This window comes from Solanum stenotomum, chromosome 6 (assembly GCF_019186545.1).
Source record: "Solanum stenotomum isolate F172 chromosome 6, ASM1918654v1, whole genome shotgun sequence".
In the NCBI taxonomy this organism is placed as follows: Eukaryota; Viridiplantae; Streptophyta; class Magnoliopsida; order Solanales; family Solanaceae; genus Solanum; species Solanum stenotomum.
Window position 1 is genome coordinate 60,273,712 of NC_064287.1, and position 21,538 is coordinate 60,295,249.

At 33.2% G+C, this 21,538-nt stretch overlaps 3 protein-coding genes and 1 pseudogene across 6 annotated transcripts in view; 2 read left to right on the forward strand and 2 right to left on the reverse strand.

The window, feature by feature from the left end:
* The window catches only part of LOC125868387 (uncharacterized), a 93,735-nt gene that overhangs the window by 64,354 nt on the left and 7,843 nt on the right, over positions 1-21,538 (reverse strand). Inside the window, exon 6 of one of the 4 annotated variants that reach the window (XM_049549050.1) lies at positions 16,067-16,281. The exons of the other annotated variants lie outside the window; for them this stretch is intronic. The gene's annotated coding sequence lies outside the window, so the exon portion shown is untranslated. Of the gene's footprint in view, positions 1-16,066; positions 16,282-21,538 lie in introns of those variants that run through there. 4 annotated transcript variants of the gene reach the window in all.
* Positions 1,308-21,538, forward strand: part of LOC125868388 (ras-related protein RABD2a-like) — a 33,841-nt gene continuing 13,610 nt past the window's right edge. Inside the window, exon 1 of the mRNA XM_049549052.1 lies at positions 1,308-1,478. Within this exon, the coding sequence (XP_049405009.1) occupies positions 1,465-1,478 (14 nt within the window). The 5' untranslated portion in view covers positions 1,308-1,464. The remainder of the gene's footprint in view (positions 1,479-21,538) is intronic.
* LOC125868381 (putative late blight resistance protein homolog R1A-3) lies at positions 9,474-14,181 on the forward strand (annotated as a pseudogene).
* LOC125868389 (amino acid transporter AVT1I-like) lies at positions 14,258-14,792 on the reverse strand. Its single transcript, XM_049549054.1, has one exon. The coding sequence runs from the start codon at positions 14,717-14,719 to the stop codon at positions 14,258-14,260; it is 462 nt and encodes a 153-aa protein (XP_049405011.1). The 5' UTR covers positions 14,720-14,792.

A 21,538-nucleotide genomic window follows, 5' to 3' on the forward strand; every position in this document is an offset into this window, starting at 1 on the left:
ACATATGTGAATTATTTCTTTCTATCAATCTACCAAAAGGTAATTAGATGATCAACACTTACACTGGACCAGTAGTGCCAGAAATGCGACGAGCTTCATGAGCTGAGAAGTGATCAGATGGCGGATTAGACGAACGATCAAGGTCAATAAGTGCGTAACGAACCGGATATCGAAATGAATGGTGAACCGGACGACGTCGTTCGTGCCATACAGTTCCTTCATAAAGAGAAACAGTGTCTTCTCCTTCTCCGGCTACAGCTCCGGCGGCGTCAAATCGGAAACCTAATCGGCGGAGCAGAAGGCGAAAAAGGAGGAGAAGAGACAGGAAGAAGGAAGTGAAGGAAGTGGAGAGTATAGAGAAGAGAAGATACACTAATTCCATTTGTTATCTCCTTTGCTTTGAAAATTTTATTTGAGTATTTATTTACTACTCCATTGGGATACGTGTACGATTAACGATCACTAATCACTATTTTTAACTTAGATGAAATTTAACATTAGGCTAAAATTAAACCTCTTTAATTACGTTTTGAATAACTAGTTTAGAGTACGTACTTTACACGAGTATATTACCTTTTATCTTCCTCTCAATTAGGATGAAATTAGGCATTCTTTGTAATCATTTCCTTTGATTAATTATAATCCATAGACCATAGGTACATTATTGTTTGTATGAATATATTTTAATGTTGAAAGTGATTTCGAATGTTCGTATATTGATATCTCAATTTTCTAGAATTAATTATACTGTAAATCTTGCATGCCTTTTTATTACACATATACAAAGTCTTAATTGAACATATCGAGTAATATAAAATTTATTAGGTCAAAAGCTTCTTGAAGAGATAAAAATCGATCCCCACCTCACTCTCATCTCATTTGATGAATATTTGGACATGGTTTTAATTTTTCTTTTTTTAAAAAAAAAAACTTTACATTCATTATAATAAACTAATTTAAAAAACACACATATTTAAGTTGCGTCTTGTTCTTTGTCATTTATTTAATTAATATTTGGGTTTGATTTAAATTCTGAAAATAAGTTTTTTTTTTGCATTCAATAAAAAAAACTAGCTTTACTAAAATATATTTGGTGTAGCACATATATTTAAGGTAGGTGAAATGACATATTTTGCTTAATACTTAATAATTTGAGGAGATAAATTAGCCAAATAACTCTTTAATTTAATGTTAATTGAATATTAATTATAACACTTATTTTAACAAGGAGAAGTAAAAAAAAAAAAATTAAAGGAAAAAAATGAGTATATATATTTAAGAATAAATTAAGTGAAATAAATGAAAAGATATTAAAACAACCAAAGGAAAAGCAATTTCTCTTCATTCTCAAATTTCAACGCTTTCTTGAAGTCTCTTTAATTCTCCCACGAAGATTCAGATTCCGGTCATTTCTCGCCGGTAAATCCGTCCGTCACCGGCGAATTTCATCGCCCGTCGATCGCAATGAATCCTGAATAGTAAGTTCTATTTATCGCATCATTTTTTTGAAGCATTTAAATAAATCAGCTTTATAATAATCTCGCATTTTTTTTAACTATCAGGTGTCCAATTTCATGTGCACAAGTAATACTTTATCCATGCCAATGCCTCAAGATGTCATGATGTATTTCATAAAGACACCAAAAGATGGAATTCATAGTTTAATTTTAAACTAAATCATTAACCAAGAAGAACTCAACCATGGAAAACATACATCACAACAATATTTTCCCCATCAATGAGAAACTTTTGAGAAATCAGAGAGGCAGGCATCTACGACTAACTGAGAATAATTCTACAGTATTTCAAAAGAAGTACTTTTAGTATTAGAAATTCGCAGTTGCAATTCAGCCGAATAAACGAATCCCATTTGATAGAAGACACGGAGGATATTATTTTCAAAAGGTTTCCTAATCTTCAAAAACTTGAAGTCTATATCGGACAACTACCATATTGTTCAGCAGAGAAGATTTGTTTTCCAAGATTGGATGTCCTTAACGAACTTGAAAAACTCCATTTATCTGCTTCTTGGGGTTCATTCAGTGAATATACACAATGGCTCTCTCTGACATCCGATACACTTTCAAGAATTGGTAGACTACCCAACCTTGAAGAACTAATTCTAGAAGACACAATCATCGAGGAGGGGAAAGAATGGAACATTGAAGATGTCACCTTCCAGAATCTCAAATCTCTAAAATTTCATGGTGTCACGCCCCGAGCCTACACCCGAGACGTGGCCGGCACTCGGAGACCATTGCTGGCCCCAAGCGAACCCTTGGCCTGACTTTCTTAACTCAGCAGAAACCTAACTCAACAGAATAACTCAATGCAATGCAATGCAATGTTACAAAACAACTTAACTTATAAAATCTGGCCACAAAGGCAACTCGAATCTCAAAATAGAATGTTTACATATATACATAGATGAGAGACTCAAAGCTGACTGACTAATTGTCTATGAAGCCTCTAAAATACTGAGATGGATGTTGGGACAGACCCCGCAACACCCTAGTAAAACAAAACTGTGAACACAAATAATTAAGTCCTCCGGAATGCAAGAAGGCTCACCACTGACTCTGGAGTGCTCAGTTGGATCAACGGCGTGCTGGATGCTGATCCTGGGTACCTGTGTCTGCATCATAATAAGATGTAGGCCAACTGGCATCAATACATGAAATGTACGAGTATGCGAGCTGGAAAACTAAGCAACATAGGCTAGAAGGAAATCTGAAAGAAACTGAATAGCTTACCTGGCTCAACTCTACTCAACCTGACTGACTTCTTTCAATATAAGGCAATTTAAAACAAATGCGATATAAAGAAAGACTGTTTAAACCTGCTATAAACTCTGTGTGTATGCAAAGATACAATAAGCCTAAGATGTATGTAGAAATACAAATGAACTAATGTATATAAAATACAATACTTTCTGTGTATGAAAATACAATAACTGATGTGGGAGTTTCTCTAACCGACAACCATCACATAAGAGCTCTAGTGATGATACAACGATCGACCTCACGCTGCCAGAGCATCCTATACCCGGCCAAAGTTATAAGACTTGAACTGCCTAATGGATCCACTAGTCTATCTGGAAAAGGATTCATCTAAAAAGTATGATCCTTTTCTACCCATGGTGGTTAACATGGTTCTATGGGGGCTATGGGTTCTTTGAACGCTCCCCCAATTCGGTGCTCGATACTACTCCCAAAAATGTACTGGCTCTTATGTTTTTAAAACATATGTTTTTCTGCTGATTTGAGATAATTACTCAAAAACATAGCTCAAAGACTATCTTGGAAATCTCAGTTTCCTCTCTTGCTTCATTTAGAAAGCGATAACTCTTTTCTGGAAAACTAGCCCGAAGGCCCTTTGGAAATCTCAGTTTCCAATCTTATTTAAATGTAAAAAACATTTCTCTAAAACTTCTTTGGAATACTTAGTTCCGTAATAACTTTTGAGAAATGAACTCAACTTGATACTCTTGACTTAACTTGGAACTCGAGACTCTTCACTTGGCTTGGAACTTTATACTCTTTACTCGACTTGAGACTTGAACCTTAAAAACGAAGTGAAAACGTTCGATAAAGGCTCTTGAACAACTTTGAAAACTTGCTTTGACTTACTTAACTCCTACGCTTAACTCTTAACTTCACTTGACTTAGAAACTAACTCTCCTTGAATTGGATTCTTGAATTCAAGGTGTTTGATCAGATGTTATGGAGGGATTCTTGATGTTTAGACGTACTTTGGAGTGTCGGAAACAACTATGAAACCTAGGTACAATACCAAGGAACATGCATGAGAAAGGGTGAAATGAATGGGGAAACTTGGCGTCCTTGGCGCTCTGCAAGGCGCGGAGCGCTAGCCCTTGAAGCTCAGAAGGGGCCTGCTGGCGCTCTGAGAGACGTGCCACGCCAAGGGTAAAACCTCAAAACCCCTGCTGAGGCGCGCTGGCTGGCGCGACGCCCCAGCCTTTTCCCCCAAAAATCCAACTCTTCTCCTTCATTTTTCCAACTCTAAACGTCCTTAACTTCAGTGGATCCAGCCCCAAACACTTAGAATCATAAACCCCTCAACATACAATAGATTTCAACTCATAAACACAACCGGAAACATGTCCCAAATCAACAAGAACTTCAACAACACAATTAACAACATCAACAACAACCAACAACTTCAACAATACAACCAATCTTTTCTCAATAATAAAAATGAGTTGGCGTGTGGGGGAAAGAACCAACCAACACTATGAACTCACATACCTAGTAGGGATCACCCCCGACGATATCCACGACGATCTTTGACGGAAAGTTGCTTGATCTCCTCTTTCTTCTCTTCTTCTCCTCTTCACTCAAAACCCTCACTCTCACTCTTACTCTTTTAAAATGAGACAAAACTGATCTAAAATCAGTCTAACACAACAATATAACCAAAATAATTGGTTAGGGAAAAGACCAAAATGCCCTTAAAATTTTCGGACGGATTTCCCTGCCAACTTCCAAAGGGCATAACTCACTCATACGAACTCGCAATTGAGCAAACTCAGTGGCGTTGGAATGATCGTTCCACGAGATTCGCAAACATAAGTGGAACTACTCCTAAATCCTCCTGAGCTAGGAGTTATGACTGTTCAAAGTTGGCCAAAACTTCATTATTTTTCCATACTTAGCCAAATTTTCCAGATTTTGAATTCCTTCCAAAAACGACTATTTCCAATTCTAAGCCTCTTCATAGCTATTTCAAATTGTCGGATGTTACACATGGTGTGAGATTTTCTGAATGGCAGGTTGATGCAGATAAATCATTTCCAGTGCTCGAGATGTTAGATATACATGCATGTGATGAGCTTATGGATATCCCAGACAGTTTTGGAGATATTGCATCATTAGAGCTTATCATAGTATGGTTCAGCCCTCAGCTTAAAGTGTCGATCTTCAATTTTAAGGAATATGTTGAAGAAATGACCAGAGAAGACAAGCTTGAGGTATGTGTCACGCCCCAAGCCTACACCCTGGACGTGGCCGGCACTCGAAGACCATTGTTGGCCCCCAAGCGAACCCTTGGCCTGGCTTTCTTAACTCAGCGGAAACTTAACTCAACAGAATAACTCAATGCAATGAAAGGTCATAAAACAACCTAACTGATTAAAACTGGCCAAAAAGGCAACTCATGTCTCAAAATAGAATATTTATATATATACACATAGATCAAAGTCAAGTGAAGTTAGAAGTCAAGTCTAGAAGTTAAGAAGTAAGTCAAAGTAAGTTTTCAAAGTTGTTCAAGAGTCTTTATTGAACGTTTTAACCTTGTTTTAAGGTTCAAATTTCAAGTCAAGCAAAGAGTATAGAGTTTCAAGCTAAGTAAAGAGTCTCAAGTTTCAAGTCAAGTAAAAAGTATCGAGTTTTAAGTTAAGTCGATAGTTTAAAGTTGAGTTCATTTCTCAAAAGCTATTAGGGAACTAAGTATTCCAAAAAAAGTTTATAAATGTTTTTACATTTGAGTAAGAGGGGAAAGATGTTTTCCAAAAGAGCCTTTGGGCTAAGTTTTGAGTAATTACCTCAACTAAAGAAAGATGTGTTTAAAGACACTTATGAGCCAAAGTATTTTTGGGAGTATTATTGAGCACCGAGTTGGGGACACAAGTTCATATTAACTCAACTCTCCATAAGAACCATGAGCCAACATGGGACTTGACGGATCATTCTTTTTAGATGATCACGTAAGATTAAGCTAGTGGATCCACTAAGTTAAAGTAAGGTCCTATATCACGGCAAGGTATAGGATGGTCCTTGGGCAACGTGAGGTAAAACGTTGTATCACCACTAGGGCTCATAGTGGTGGTTGTCGGTTAAAGAATCTCCCACTAAAGTTATATTACTTTTATATAAGTAAAGTTGAGTTTGTTATTGTTTTATCATTAACGAGCTAAGTTGTTTACACTATTTTTCAAGCTTTATATTGTATGTGTCTTATTGCTTTATATATTGAGTTCAGTTATTCATGAGTAGATCAGAGCCAAGGTAAGTGTTCTCTTGCACTATTTTCAAGCTTAAGTTGTTGTTTAGCTTTCCAGCTCGCATACTCGTACATTCAATGTACTAATGCCAGTTGGCCTGCATCTTATGACGATGCAGACGCAGGTACCCAGGATCAGCATCCAGCACGCCGTTGATCCAGCTGAGCACTCCAGAGTCAGTGGTGAGCCTCCTTGTTTTCCGGAGGACTCTGTTATTTTGTGTTCTTAGTTTTGTTTGTTTAGGATGTTGCGGGGCCTGTACCAACATCCATCTCAGTATTTTAGAGGCTTCATAGACAGTCAGTCAGTTAATATTGAGTCTCTCATCTATGTATATATGTAAATATTTTATTTTGGGACTCGAGTTGCCTTTTTGGCCAGATGTTATCAGTTAAGTTGTTATATCTCCTTGCTTTGCATGGAGTTATTCTGTTGAGTTAGGTTTCCGCTGAGTTAAAAAAGCCAGGCCAAGGGTTCGCTTGAGGCCAGCAATGGTCTCCGGGTGCCGGTCCCGCCCAGGGTGTAGGCTCAGGGCGTGACATTGTTGTCAATAGTATTTATCTTGATTATATATATTCAAATATATTTAGAATGATCATATATCAATATATATATATATATATAAGAGAACCCTAGACCCTCCTACGTGGCGCCACCACAAACTAGGATTCTCTTTTAATTTATTCTATTTCCAAAACTAGCCTTCCCCTTTCATGAAAAGTTGCGACTTTTATGAAGAGTTGTCACTTTTTATGAAAAATTGCGACTTTTATGAAAAGTTATGACTTTTATTAAAGGTTGTGACCTTTCCGATAAGACACAATAAGCATTTGTTCCCACTACCTTTTGTTGTCTATAATTAGAGGAATTTCCTCTCATTTTAAAACAACGAAAATTTTGAACTTATTCTTCTTCTTTTGGACAATTAAATAATTGTGTACTTTGCTCCTGTTGAATGACTCATTGACACCATTTTTTTGTATCAATACATTGGTGAATAGAATCATTCTTTTCTGAGAGGATCTATTCCTTTAAATCTCGGGTACTAGGGGGGGAGTAATTTCCTTAAGGGGACACTGTGCATTCAGTGGGCTCGATTTTTTCCATTCTATTTCATTCTATTGTTATAGATCTTGGTATGTTTTTACAATCATTAATTTATGTTTATATTATTAATTGTTATTTTTGAGTACATGCTCTAAGTTTTGTTGTTTATGTTTCTGCACTATTATTGTTATAAGTATTTGTTAGTACATATTAAATAACAAACGTTAATTGAGTATTCAAGCAAGTTTTCTCGACTGGAATTGATCTTGAAGGTACAATAAAAAAAACCCTTACAAATCTCTAATTTGTTCATCAACAACGTCATCTCTTCACATACAAGGATGATATTTTGTGTTCTTCAGAAAATCCTCTGAGAGTTAATAACTTTGCATTCTTTTTTTGCTTTATGTTGTAGTTATCTAATTTTACGAAATTTTATCACTAGATATTATGAGTACTTTAAGGATTAAAAGTTGATTGAAGTGTTAGTCAATTTTCTGAGGTATGTTATTTTAAAACATGAGAACTTTTCTGGTTAGAATGATTTTTTATCATCACTGGATATCTCATAGTTTACTCCCTTTAATGTATGTTTTTTCTCGGTGCTTTGTTGTCTCCTTAAAATTGCATTGATTATTTTTTGTTTGGTATGTCTATGATCTCACTTGGACAAAGCTTTCGTCCTTTTAATGTTTTTCTTCTTTTTTTTCCTTCTCATTCATCTCTACTAAATTTTTTTGGTGAGTTATGACTATTTTCAGCAAGCTTAATTTGAAGAATATGAAATAAAACCTGCTCTAAATAAAAGAAATAGCTTAAGCTACAAAAGATATGTCTATTAACATAGATTTGTTGTCATTTATGTCCCAAGTCATTGCTAAACATTTGAGTTATCTAGGTTAGACTCATTTTTCATTTTTAATGTTCGAGAATATTTCTTTAACACGAGTCTAGAATCCAACATTTTGATCTACCTGTACTTTCATAATGCAACAAGTATACATACATATTTATGAAAAAGTCTTAAACTTGCATTGATGAAGCATCTAGAAGGACCTTCAGAGCAGCAGTTTAATGAAGCATGAATTTCTAAAAGGGTCAACAATGCTATTTTGCTATTGTTTCCAATTTATTTTTTCTCTTCTATAAATTTTGTTAGAGTAACAAAGTAACAATAACGAAATGTGGTGAACGTTTGACCTCAAACAAGTAGATTGTCTCTAAAAAAAATATTTATATTGTTGTGGTGTACATTTTTAACGGTCTTAACTTATTTATAACTAATATTGATTATAGAAAAAATTTATATAATTTTTTTTAACAAGGTGTTATTCTAACGATAAAATTATCAGTTCTACATTTTTCATGTACAAAAAATTAGAAAAAACTATGTTTAATCGCTACATAAAAACATCACTCAGTTTTAACAAGACAATTATATCATCAAACATATATTATAATAAATTATGTAAAAGACAAAAGTGATTAGATATCAAGATATATTTCATCATTCATTATATTTAAAATTCTTGAGATATCTGATAATTTTCAAATCATTTAATTTCTGTTAAAATGTTCTTAAAACTTACTAAAAATTACTTTTTTTTTTCTTATAACAGTCGATTATTGAAAAGGCTATTCAAAAGCTTAGAAATATTATTTATGCCCGCGCGAAGCGCGGATAAATTACCTAGTTTTTTTTTAATTACTTAACGAACATTAAAAATAATTTAGTAAAAACCCACCTATTTTATTAGAAAATATTTTCACATCATACCGGAGCATCCAATTGGAATCAGACAATTATGAAAGTCTCAAAACAAGTGGAGTATAAATATTACTAATAGCAACAAAAAAATAATATTAGACCAGATCTAAAAACAACTGTAGTATAAAATATTATATTTTTCACAATTGAACTTTAAATTGACAATTAATTTTCAGAATGGATCAAACGAATCTCAATACAGGTGGAGTATATAATGAATATTATAAGGCCAGAGACGTGTATATGACTTTCACAATTGATTATTAAGATGATATAATGTGTACTACTGCCTGGATTTCGAGAGTTAAATAAAAATATATGAAAATTTTAATATATTTTAAAATATTAATAATTGTTACTTATAGTAATGTTTACGTAACTTTTAAATAAAAAAAAATCAAATATCATGTTTAAAAATACCTAATATATAAGGGAATATGAAAAAGGAGAAATCAATGAATTATTAGAGTAATTTTTAAATCTTCTTTCTAGTAGGTGGTCTTTAATTAATCGCTAGACCATTTTCTCAACTTGAAGGTATGAATATTTCGGTTTTAATGGTTTCTTCTTTACAAATTATAATTTGCTAGACATTTGTGGTGCTAATTAGTAGAGTAATTGTTCAGATCTATTTTGAGAATTGCATACATGGAAATAGGAAAAGAAAATGTAGGAGAAACAGAGAAATTAGCAAGCAACTCATTGGTATGCTGTTTCTTGTACCTCGATTAATATATTATTTTGTTATGTTACCATCTGTTATTGTTTCTTGTTTCTTGTATTTCCGTTATTTTTTATTTTTTTTGGATTTTTTTCTTGAGCGAGGATTTATTGGAAACAACCTTTGAGATAGTAGTAACGTTTGCGTACGCTCTAACCTCAGATCCCACTACACTGGGTATTGACTTGGATGATTATTTGTGTTGTTTATCTTGCTATTCTGCTATCGTTATTTTTATTTCCACCCTTGTTTGATTACATGATATTTTATTAAAGAAGTGCTCTCTGAGTTCTCATAGATCTGTTGTGGATGAGTATGAAATTTGTGTGTTGATGAATAGCCTAGGACATTGTAGACTTTTTGTTGTTGTTGTTGAAAAGGTAAGATAAGAATTGCCGAGTAAATAGATCATCACATATATCCAGATAGATCAATACCACCGTTCTTGGAATAAGTTAAGACATCCAAAAACTCTCCTGTAAAGGTATTTGATTCATTAGTTTAAGCAATTTAAAGAACATGCTAAGGCTGAATTAACTTCATCACCTAACTCTCTTGTTTTTGAATGTGTAGAGGTGAAATGACAAAAGTAGAGTGATTTTTCTGTTACAAAATAAAGAAAGTTGACTTTTTTGAATAATTTTTTATATAAACTATAAGAAGACACATTTAGCTTATGCAGTAGGCTACATTTGAGTAAATTTGGTTTTGATACACATTTGGTCTTTTAGCAGGTATCATCTGCTCTACTTCGCGAGGACATTGTCGATCTTCAGGATTTCATAGAGAGGTTAAAGAATGAACAAGATCAAATTGTTGATCAAACTGAAAAACTCACATTTTTGTTGGCATGTTTACAGCTATGTTATTACATGTCGGATGCTGAAATGTCTTGCATATCATATGAGGTTCATGATCTAGTTCAGTCACTTTTTCATCAGAGTAGTGGAGATGACATGATGGTTAAATTAACGGATCATGTCATTCCTCACCTTTTTGAAAATATCACAAGTTCTAAAATCGCAGATCATCATCATTCTGCCGCCATGACTGAGGATCAGTTGGTTGAACTTTTGGACATGCTCCTCATGAATCTCCATTATCTACATAAGGTTCGTGCTGAGTTGATTTCCCTGTCAATGACTCAATGTGAGCTTCTTCAGAATGTATTTGGCAATTTAAGAGATTTCCATTGGTTGAAAGTAAATGGTTGTGTTGAGTATGAGACAATCGAATATGTCTTACCGCAGTTTCAACTTATGGCGGAGAGAGTAGGACACTTCTGTTTTGTCCTTTTGTCTTATCAACTTGATAAAACAGATGAAAATGATGACAATGAACTTTAAGTCTCTCAAGTCAATTCCGTGCTAGTCCATCTACTTTTGAAGATAATTCCGGTTTCACTGGAGGTTATGCACATATGTTGTACAAATTTGAAAGCTTCAAAGTCGGAAGAAGTTGGACGTTTCATTAAGCAACTCCTAGAAGCCTCTCCAGACATTCTTATAGAATATCTGATTCATCTACAAGAGCATGTGATTAATGCTACTACTCCTAGAACCTCAGCTCGAAACATTCATGTCATGATAGAGTTCCTATTGATTATTCTGTATGATGTGCCCAAAGACAGTATTCATCATGACAAATTATTTATTCTCTTGGCACGTGTTGGAGCACTTACCAAGGAGGTATTCGTTCTTTTTCGTAACTTAGAAAAGAATATGAATGAAGCAAGTGGTGCAAATCTAAACTTGCTGGAAAATATTGAACTCCTGAAGGTGGATCTCGAGAATGTTTTCTTGAAAGCCCGTGCAGACTCATCTCGGCTCTGCTTCCCCATGAGTGATGGACCACTCTTCATGACTCTTCTGCTCACAAACTTGAAAGACTTGGTCGATTCCAATGCTTCTTCAGTTGCTTTGATAAAAGAAGAAATTAAGCAGGTGAAAGAAGACCTGGAAATCATAAGATCGTTCTTCGGGTATGCTGAGCAAGAGTTGCATAGAGATCTTTGGACTCGTGTTCTAGATTTGGCATATGAGGCGGAACATGCCATTAACTCAATTCTTGCCCGGGATCATGGTCTATTACAGCTTATCTTCATACTTCCTGATACCGTAGAAAAGATCAAGCTTGTCAAAAAAGAGGTACAAGAGAAGATCCCCAAGAGCAGCGGTATTATTGTTGCAAACGCTCCCAACAAGCCGGTTGAAAGAAACTCATCGAGTAAAGTTGGTAAAATAATCATAGGTTTTGAGGAGGAGACAGAGTGGATAATTAGGAAGCTCACCAGCGGACCAGCTGAGATAGATGTCATTTCCATAGTCGGCATGCCAGGGATTGGAAAAACTACTTTGGCTTACAGAGTGTATAATGATAAGTCCATTGTTGATCATTTCGATGTTTGTGCTTGGTGCACAGTCGACCAGGAACGTAATGAGAAAAAGTTGTTGCAGAAAATTTTCAATCAAGTTAGTGGTTTGAAAGAACGATTCAATGAGGATCATGACATAGATGATGACGTTGCTGATAAGCTGCGGAAACAACTATTTGGAAAACGGTACCTTATTGTCTTGGATGACATGTGGGATACTGCAACATTGGATGAGCTAACAAGACCTTTTCCTGAATTACGGAAAGGAAGCAGAGTGATTTTAACAAGTCGAAAAAAGGAAGTTGCTTTGCATGGAAAATGCCACAGTGATCCTCTTTATCTTCGATTGCTAAGATCAGAAGAAAGTTGGGAGTTATTAGAGAAGAGGGTATTCGGAGAAGAACGTTAGCCTGATGAACTAAAGGATGTTGGAGAAAAGATAGCTCGAAAGTGTGATGGGCTTCCTTTAGTACTTGATCTAATCGGTGGAGTCATTTCAAGGAAGGAAAAGAAAGAGGCTATGTGGCTTGAAGTTCTCAATAATTTGAGTTCCTTTATTTTTAAGGATGAAGAGGAAGTTGTGAAGGTTATCCAATTAAGTTATGACCATTTGTCAGATCAAGGAAAGCTGTGTTTGGTTTGCCTTGCAAGTTATCCAAAGGACGCAGATATATGGATCTCTGGGTTGAAAGATTTGTTGGTAAGTGCAGAAGAAGTAGTGAATGAGTTAATTTCCAGTAGCTTGGTAATACCTTTCGATGATTCTATTTGCAAAATTCATGATCTTGTGCATGACTTTTGTTATATAAAATCTAGAAAGGAAAAGGTGTTTGACTTCATAGGAGGTTCAAACGCTCCGTCTTCTTCTGGTATGATGGCACAAGGAATTATCATTCATTATGATCAACGTCTCTTTGATTTGGGTGAAAATTTCGTGCTATTTAATCGAGAAAAGAAGAATCCTTATGTTAAACACCTCCTCACTCTGACGGTGTATTATGAGATTAGTGATTGTCTTCCCCACAACAGTCACCTAAAACACTTGAGGCTTCTTTAAAGTTTGGATTTGAACGGCGTAACATTGACAGATTCTTTGCTGAATGAAATCGGTATGCTCGTTCATTTGAAGTACTTAAGCATTCAGACGAAGGCTAAAGCTCTCCCTCCGTCATTTTCAAACCTCTGCAATCTAGAAACTCTGATGGTGGATCACTCGGAGGGATCACACATGTTACTATCGCCTTGTTTTTGGAGTTTTGCAAAGCTACGAGATGTACGGATGTATGACGGTGCTATCTTTGATCCGGACATCACTGTGTTAGATGAGGATTTAAGGTTAGAAAATTTGGGATCTTTATGGTACCTCTACCTTCCCAGTTCAGAAGACACGGAGTATTTTTTCAAAAGGTTTCCTAAGCTTCAAACCCTTAACGTCTGTATCGAAGATTGTTCAGCAGAGAAGATTTGTTTTCCAAGATTGGATGCCCTTAACGAACTTGAAAAACTCCAATTATCTGGTTCTAGTTGTTCATTCAGTGAATATACACATGGCTTCCCTTTGAGCTTGAAGAAAATGAGGTTGGAATGGCTCTCTCTGACATCCGATACACTTTCAAGAATTGGTAGACTACCCAACCTTGAAGAACTAATTCTAGAAGACACAATCATCGAGGAGGGGAAAGAATGGAACATGGAAGATGTCACCTTCAAGAATCTCAAATCTCTAAAATTGTTTAGGGTGAAATTTTCTGAATGGCAGGTTGATGCAGAGAAATCATTTCCCGTGCTCGAGAAACTACGTATATGTGGATGTGATAAGCTTATGGACATCCCAGACAGTTTTGGAGATATTGCTTCATTAAAGCGTATCGATGTATGGTGCAGCCGTCAGCTTAAAGAGTCGACTATCAATATTAAGGAATATGTTGAAGAAATGACTGGAGAAGACAAGCTTGAGGTAGACTTGTGTGATTGAGGTATGCTTCATTAACAGATTAACTTATTACTTTTAACTTATACAATATATGTTCTTTACAGATCAGATCAGATCGAGCTAGCGCATACAAATTCTCAAGACATGTATGCCTTCTTCCAACATTAATAACTGTTTATCAAGTATAAACAGTGCTAGCTATCAGCACTTGTGTTCTTTATTATAACGGATGAGATACTGTATGCGTGCTTGCTTTTCATTGCTATGTATTAGTTGTAATCTACAAACCATTATTTAACCCATCTTGACTTAGGACATGATTGAGCAATGACCCATTGATTCAGTCCATTCTGACCCATCCAAATTTTGTCCAAACCGTTCATCTGTCACCTCTAGACATGACTAATAATGTTTTTTAAAGAAGTGTAAGTTCCAGATATGGCAACTGAAGAACCAAAAACCAAAATCATCCCAATAAACACAACTTCCAAATAAGAAGGCTTCTTGATCTTGAGGTAGCATAGGCATGGTAACAATATCGACACGGTAACTCCCAAAAGAGCGCCCGTAAATGTCATGACATATCCAAAGAATGGAACGGTTAACGCCACAATGACAGTGTTGATGACTAAAAATGTTCTGATGAAGTAGCTTACGATAAATTTACTCTTTCGTAAAGGTAATTTATCTTCAATAGCCGTTGCAATTGGAGAGACGACAAGAGCATACTTTGTTATTGGATTAACGAGTGTCGTATATATCGCGATTTTTGAACTAATTTTCCCGGTAGGGAGATTTAATGTTATTTGTGACATTAAATTTTGTCCATACATTAAGTACCCCATAGTTGCCATTGTTCCGTAGGTTATGGTGCTTAATATAAAGCACACAAATAAAACCTGTTTGACAAAAAAGAAAAAAAAAAGATTTAAGTTATATATACGATGATCAAATAAAATATGTTCATAATTATTGGTGTAATATGACATGTAGGCTGTAGCAAAGGTATTTATAATTTAGTTTGAGAAAATATGAAATGTCATTTTTTTTATAATTAGACATATGATTATTTATAAATTGAAATGTCATCTGCCAGCTTCATATTCAATCAAATATTGAACAAAAATATTTTATTTATAAATTGAAAAGTTCTTGAATCTCACGCTAAGTTTTCTGTTCCGTATATTTTTGTGTCTTTCAGTATGTTTTTGTATTGTTTTGTCTATTTCTGTGGTTGGCGCGGGAGTAATACTTCCTCCATCTCATTTTATGACGTACTTTTATATAATTTTTAATTTGTCGTCCCAAAAGAGATGTCATCTATTTTTCTATAACAGAAAAATAACATAACTTTAAATTTCCTTTTACGCCCTTCATGAAACGATATACAACCACAACTTTCAAAATAATTATTTCCTTCTTTCTTAAGATTTATGTCTAGTCAAAAAGTAGGCATAATACATAAATATGCCCTTTAACTTGGCTTCAAATCACATTTATGCCCTTCAACTTTCGGTGTGCACAAATAGACACTTAAATTTGTATAAAGTTGAACAAATAGACACTCATGTCCTACATGGCATCCTACATGTCATTTTTTTATCCTACGTGTATAATGCCATGTAGGACTCATGTGTCTACTTGTTCAACTTTATACAAATTTAAGTGCGTACTTGTGCATACCCAAAGTTGAAGGACATAAACATAAAATGAGATCAAGTTAAAGGACACATTTATGTGTTATGCCCAAAAAGTACCACGTAAACTGAAACTAAAGTAATACATGTTTATGAATAAGATATTATCACCTTGGGAAATTGGCTCCTATCCTTCATGGAATTGCATATTGTTGGGAAAACAGCATGACCACAATAACAAAATGTATACATACTTATTGCACTTATCAATCCATCCCATCTCCAAATCACACCTTTTTCTTCAAATCCAATACCATCAATTGCACCAACCCAAAATATTGAAAAAACCAAAACAATTGAAGCCAAAACTCCACCAATAGAAATATAAGCCAATAAGCCTAAACTTTTCAACCATGTTGTTGGCAATATTACAATAGCAACTAATAAAACAAATACTTCCCTTCCAACAATTTTAACACAACCAACATGAACTTTTGCATTTGGGAATAATTTATGCAAATTGTCACCTTCTAATATGAGGAATTCAATTGCAACAAAGTATAGTTCAAGATATAAGAAAATTGATATCAAGATTCTTCCTTTGTTACCAAAAGCAAATTCACCAATATCAGGATATGTCTTAATTGATGGTGAAACACTCATGCATTTTTGCAAAAGTATTCCTGTGTAACAACATATAATTGCTACTAAAAAAAGTAGCATCAAACATAACCATCCTCCTTGTGAAAGTGCATAGGGTACTGATATTATTCCAATACCTATATGAAAGAAAGAAAAAAAGAGTTCAAGTTTTATGTATCGAGTTAGTGAATATTTATACAGTCATGACACTTATAAGGTGACTACACATAATTTAATTCATCTTTGTGATATACTCATAGGTAAGACGATAGAAATAATAATAAGTAACATAAAAAAAAAATTTACTCTATCGGTGCATATAACTTCAATTAAATTATACAACAACATATCTAGTGAAATCCCACAAGTAGGGTCTGGAGAGGGTATTTGGTGTAGATGCAACATTATCCCTACATTATGAGGGTAGAGAGAGAGGTTGTTTCTGATACACCCTTAACTCAAGTAAAGCATAACAAAACAAGAAGGAAAAAAGAACACCAGTACGTAGCAAAAATAAATAATACGATAACTGAAATAAAGGAAACATAATAAGAAGTATAAGAAAGTAGGCGGAAAAATACTAATACCACTGATAGGGAAAACTAGACAGCACGACTACCTATTAACCTTTTTACACTAATTCACGAACTTCATGTCCTCGTATCTTGGTTCTTGGATCATATCTTCGATAAGCTAAAGTGATTATGACTTATTTCTACTTTTGGATGTGTCTTGAAAATAACAAAAGAAAAATAAAAAAAAATAATGAGATGTTTACCTGATAATGCATTAATACCATTGAAACATGTTCTAAAGAAAGAGGTTCCTTTACTAGGCTCCATAATTTGTGGAATCTGATTTTGAGTCTCTATTTTCTCCACACTATGGGATTCCATATTTTTTTAGTGCCAAATTAACATCAAAATGCTAGTTTATATATTGGATTTTGGCAAATATACCTAGAATAAAAATATTCTATCTATATATTTTTAGTTATTAATTCAAAAGTCAATCAATAAAAAGCTATAGATTCTCAAACTCATGGAGATGTAGGTGATGGCGTTCTGCAAGGGGGCGCTCAACCACTTGACGGCAAGGAGAGGGACGTTGAAATATTTTGTATTTCTCACTCTTTTTAATAGCTTTAAAAAATTGTGTATATTTTTATATTTGAAAAAAAAAACTTTTCATTTCTCATTTGATTATTAATGACACTGTAATCCCCATGATACGCTAAGAAGCAGGACTGACAAGTTTCTAGATCAACAAGCTTCTGAACGAATTAACACCCAAAAGAAGTTTGTTCATCCTATAAGGTAAGTTTTGACCCGCTAAAATTTTATTTGTGTATGCCTATTCATTTTGGTATTATTTTTAAAGAAAATTTTGTCCTGCTCTGCCCTATTTCATCATATTCTTCTATACAGATATCGTCGTTAAATATGTATTTTTAGAAGTAATTAACATTTTTTGTAAATATCTCTAAAACCTATAGCAACATTGGATCTAATGGCTATTAATAAATGTTGATAAAAAATATTCACTCTTTATTAATGTATATATTTATTACCGCTAAAAGATGTTTTTATTTCGATCGTTAAGGAAGACAAGGTTCTTCTAATTCTAGGATACCTATACAAAATATACCTATTAGTCTCTTATTATTTTCTTCTCTTTACTTTTCATTATATAATTCTCTTTCAATTGTTTTTACTATTCAACTTTTGTATTGAAACATTTAAATCTAATATGTAAGTAATAGTTATCTATGTTTTTCATTAAAATAATAACTCAATTTGCACATGCATACACTTACTACTATAATTTTAGAAAATAGTTTGCATCCATTAAAAATGTCCTTTAGAATCAAACCTCATTTATACTAAATTAAAGTCTCAATTTGTATGGGAATTATTATTTTTTTGTTAATTTTGGAATATATCAATCCACACGTTTTTTGCACGAATCTTTATTATAATGAGTATCTTATAGTACTACAATACTAAACTTTTAATTAATAATAAACAAGAATGGATTCTATCTAGTACAAAAATTAAAATATTATTTTACATAAAGCAATTTGTTGGACATGAAACTTGACTCTGGCTCTTCCTCTTTATTAAGCAACGTTAATTGGATATGAAATTTTATTGCTTTAGCGGTTTCGGTAATAGTTTAGATTTTTTCTATTATCAGATTATTGATTCGTAACGGCTTGAGGTATTTTTTTAACGGATTAATTAATCAATAACCCGATCAAAAATTACAATAAATTATTTTTATACCATTCGATATATAAAGTTCTTAACTTAGAGTTTATTTTCATATTGTATTTCTAATTGTCTCAAACTCTCAATTACTCTACAATGTGTATGTGTTTATACTTTAGAGAAAGATGCAAAATTTGTCAAGTCTTGTGCATGGTTCATTTGGTTTGTTACAAAACAAGTGATTTTCATTGATTTTTTTTCGTCAAATCTTAACGGTTAAACTGATAACCGATCATAACCAATAAACTGATACCTGATAAGTTAATACTTGATGGTTCTATAATATTTTAGCATATCTACAAACCGATAAATTAAACTTTAAAATTGAATTGATCACAGATTAATCAACCTGTGGTGCTAAATGACGATTCAGAAGCAACAATAGACGCAAAAGGGGCAAGAAGTCACAAGCCATCTTCACACACTAAAAGTTTAAACTTTTTATCACAGTAGTATTTTTCTATCTCATTCCAATCCTCTTTTCTATTTTTTGGTGTTTTGTATTTCATTTAATTTACATAGAGAATATTATCCTCAAAATATTTTAAATTTTTATATGAATCTGCTTTTTTTACTATTCTTAATTAATATTGGAATATATAGGAAAAAATCATTTCGCAAATTCAACGAGCAAGGTTTTTTGACATGAGGGAAATTTTTCTAGTGTTTTTCATAAAGTTACACTTCTTCCTTTTTATATAATAATTTGTAGAGAATGCAAATTTTTACTTTGACTATAATGTCTTACTATAGGATTGATTTGGTGCACATTTTTTGTTTTTGTTTTTTTTTATTGGTGCCCAATACACGTATTGAAGTTCTGATTAATTGATTCGATCCGCGTAAGATTTTCATTTCAAGAAGGTATAATACATAAATGAATTGATTTTGTATTATATTAAATAGGATATATTGTGTCATGTAAGATTCGTGTGTTTACTTAGCTTGTTCAACGTTATATAAGTTTAATTGTTTTTTTATGCATATCTAAAATGGGAGATTATAAATATCAACTAAAATCAAGTTAAAAGTGTATATTTATGTATTATGCATGGCTTCTTAAAATGTGAATCCAAAAGTATGATTTTGGAGAATAGAAAATCCACATATAGATTCTTTGTGCACTTATTTTCAAGAATCAACAAATGGACAAAGAATAATCCAAAATCTCTATTTTTTTCTCCCAACGTGAAGGACAAAGATAATAATTATGTTTACTAATTTGCTGTTTGATTCAAAACAAAATTCCTAGATTCTTTACTCTAAAAGAAAATTAGCCAAATGTTAGTCATTGTTCCTTGACTAATACATTAGTGGTCCTAAAAAGGTGAATATTTATAGAAAATGATCTTTGGATTTAATTTATCTTCTACGTACAAGTAATTGTGATATATATATTTTGTATATATTGTGTTTAAATAATTATATTCATTTTATTTTTAGTTGTTTACTTCTTTGTATTTCAGAATTGGTTGGATGGGGACAAGCTCAAAGTACCCCACGTTAGAGTGACACTAAAAGTTGAGCTAGAAGACAATATAAAATATGACCTTTGAATTTAATTTTGAACTTCTCATTTTATTTTAAGCGACACGTTCTAGCTAATACATGATGGTATATATAGTAATAACAATATTGGAATAATCATATTTAGATAAAATATCAGTTACGATCGATGTTGACTTCTCTGAATACATGTTGGACAGGTGACCCTCCAAAATCATCGATAGATGAATGACTTTGTATTTAACAAGAATGTATGAGTATTTATCACTTACTCCGTTAAACATAAAGCAGAACACTTATTAGGTTTGATCCATCATTTAGTAATACTTTAGGCCCAATGCTTAATTGATCAACCCAAGTTCATTTTAGGCTCAACAAGAACTTGAAAATAAAATTAGACAAAATTTCGAAAATAATGGTACTTTTTGTCTTAATTATCAATCACAACGATAATTTGGCTAATTATCAAATGTAGTAATAGTTAATCAATTCGCTTTATATTTGTTGTATATGTTCACTTTATATTAGAACAAATTGATATACTGATACAAAGTGAATCGATATAACTCCAACTCTGGCTATTTTCTCATGTACGAGTCCTTTTTTTATTTAATTTCTCTTTTGATATTCAGTATTCATATTGGAGTCCAATTAATTTGAATTTCCACAATCTTGTATGGTCCATTTCGGAAATGACTTTCCCAACAAGATTGTTTTTGTTCCTACGAGTACAAATCAATACATGCGTCTAGGGATCCCAACTATCTCAGCATCATCCACATTGACCATCCCGGGGTTAACTATGAAGAGATTTAGGATAATTTTGGACAAATGATGTGAAATCAAATGATTGGAAGTTAAAATTTTGTTTGAAAATTTAAAATCTTCATGATTTCAAACTACATGTCATACTTTATATCATATCATGTTCAAAGCAAGCTTAAAATCTTCATGATTTCACTGATACTATTTCTGTCTATCTCATTCTTAATTTTCTATTACTACTCGTCTCTTATGCCTCTATTTTCTTACTATCATGTTGTTGTTACTCTGCTTATGTCTTCATAAATGTTATGTTTTTGCTTTCCTTGAGCTAAGGTAATGATCTATCGAAAATTGCCTCTCTACCTATCAAGAAAAGGGTAAGATCTACGTATACTCTACCCTTCTCAGACTTCACTTATGGGATTATACTGTTATTATTGTTCATTGAAAGCGTAGATTTTTTCCTTAACAGGAATAGAAATTTTAAGAGAATGTAGAGCAATGAACTCAAAATTATAGAACATTGGTTATTGGTGAACTTGCCAAATTTCATCTTTGTTCAGCTTTATGTTATTTTTTCCAGAATTGATGCTGAATACTGCATCACAAATTATCATTTGTGCCAAGTTCACATTTTCTTTTATCCCAATTTTCCTAGTGATATGTGGGACAAACATCGTTATAAGTTGTCCAAGTTGTCAAAGGTCTCGAGTTCAAAGTTTTGAGTTATGAAGTAACCTTTGGTAGAGAATACTTTACCTTCCAAAAGTGGGATTTTTCTGTGTGAATTTGAATTAATTGGATCCCAAAACAAATATTGAACATCAAATGTCAAATACTAAGCAATAATAAA

Excerpts from the sequence above, each read along its gene's own strand:
- LOC125868389 (XM_049549054.1), bottom strand. The coding sequence starts at position 14,719 with ATGGCAACTATGGGGTACTTAATGTATGGACAAAATTTAATGTCACAA.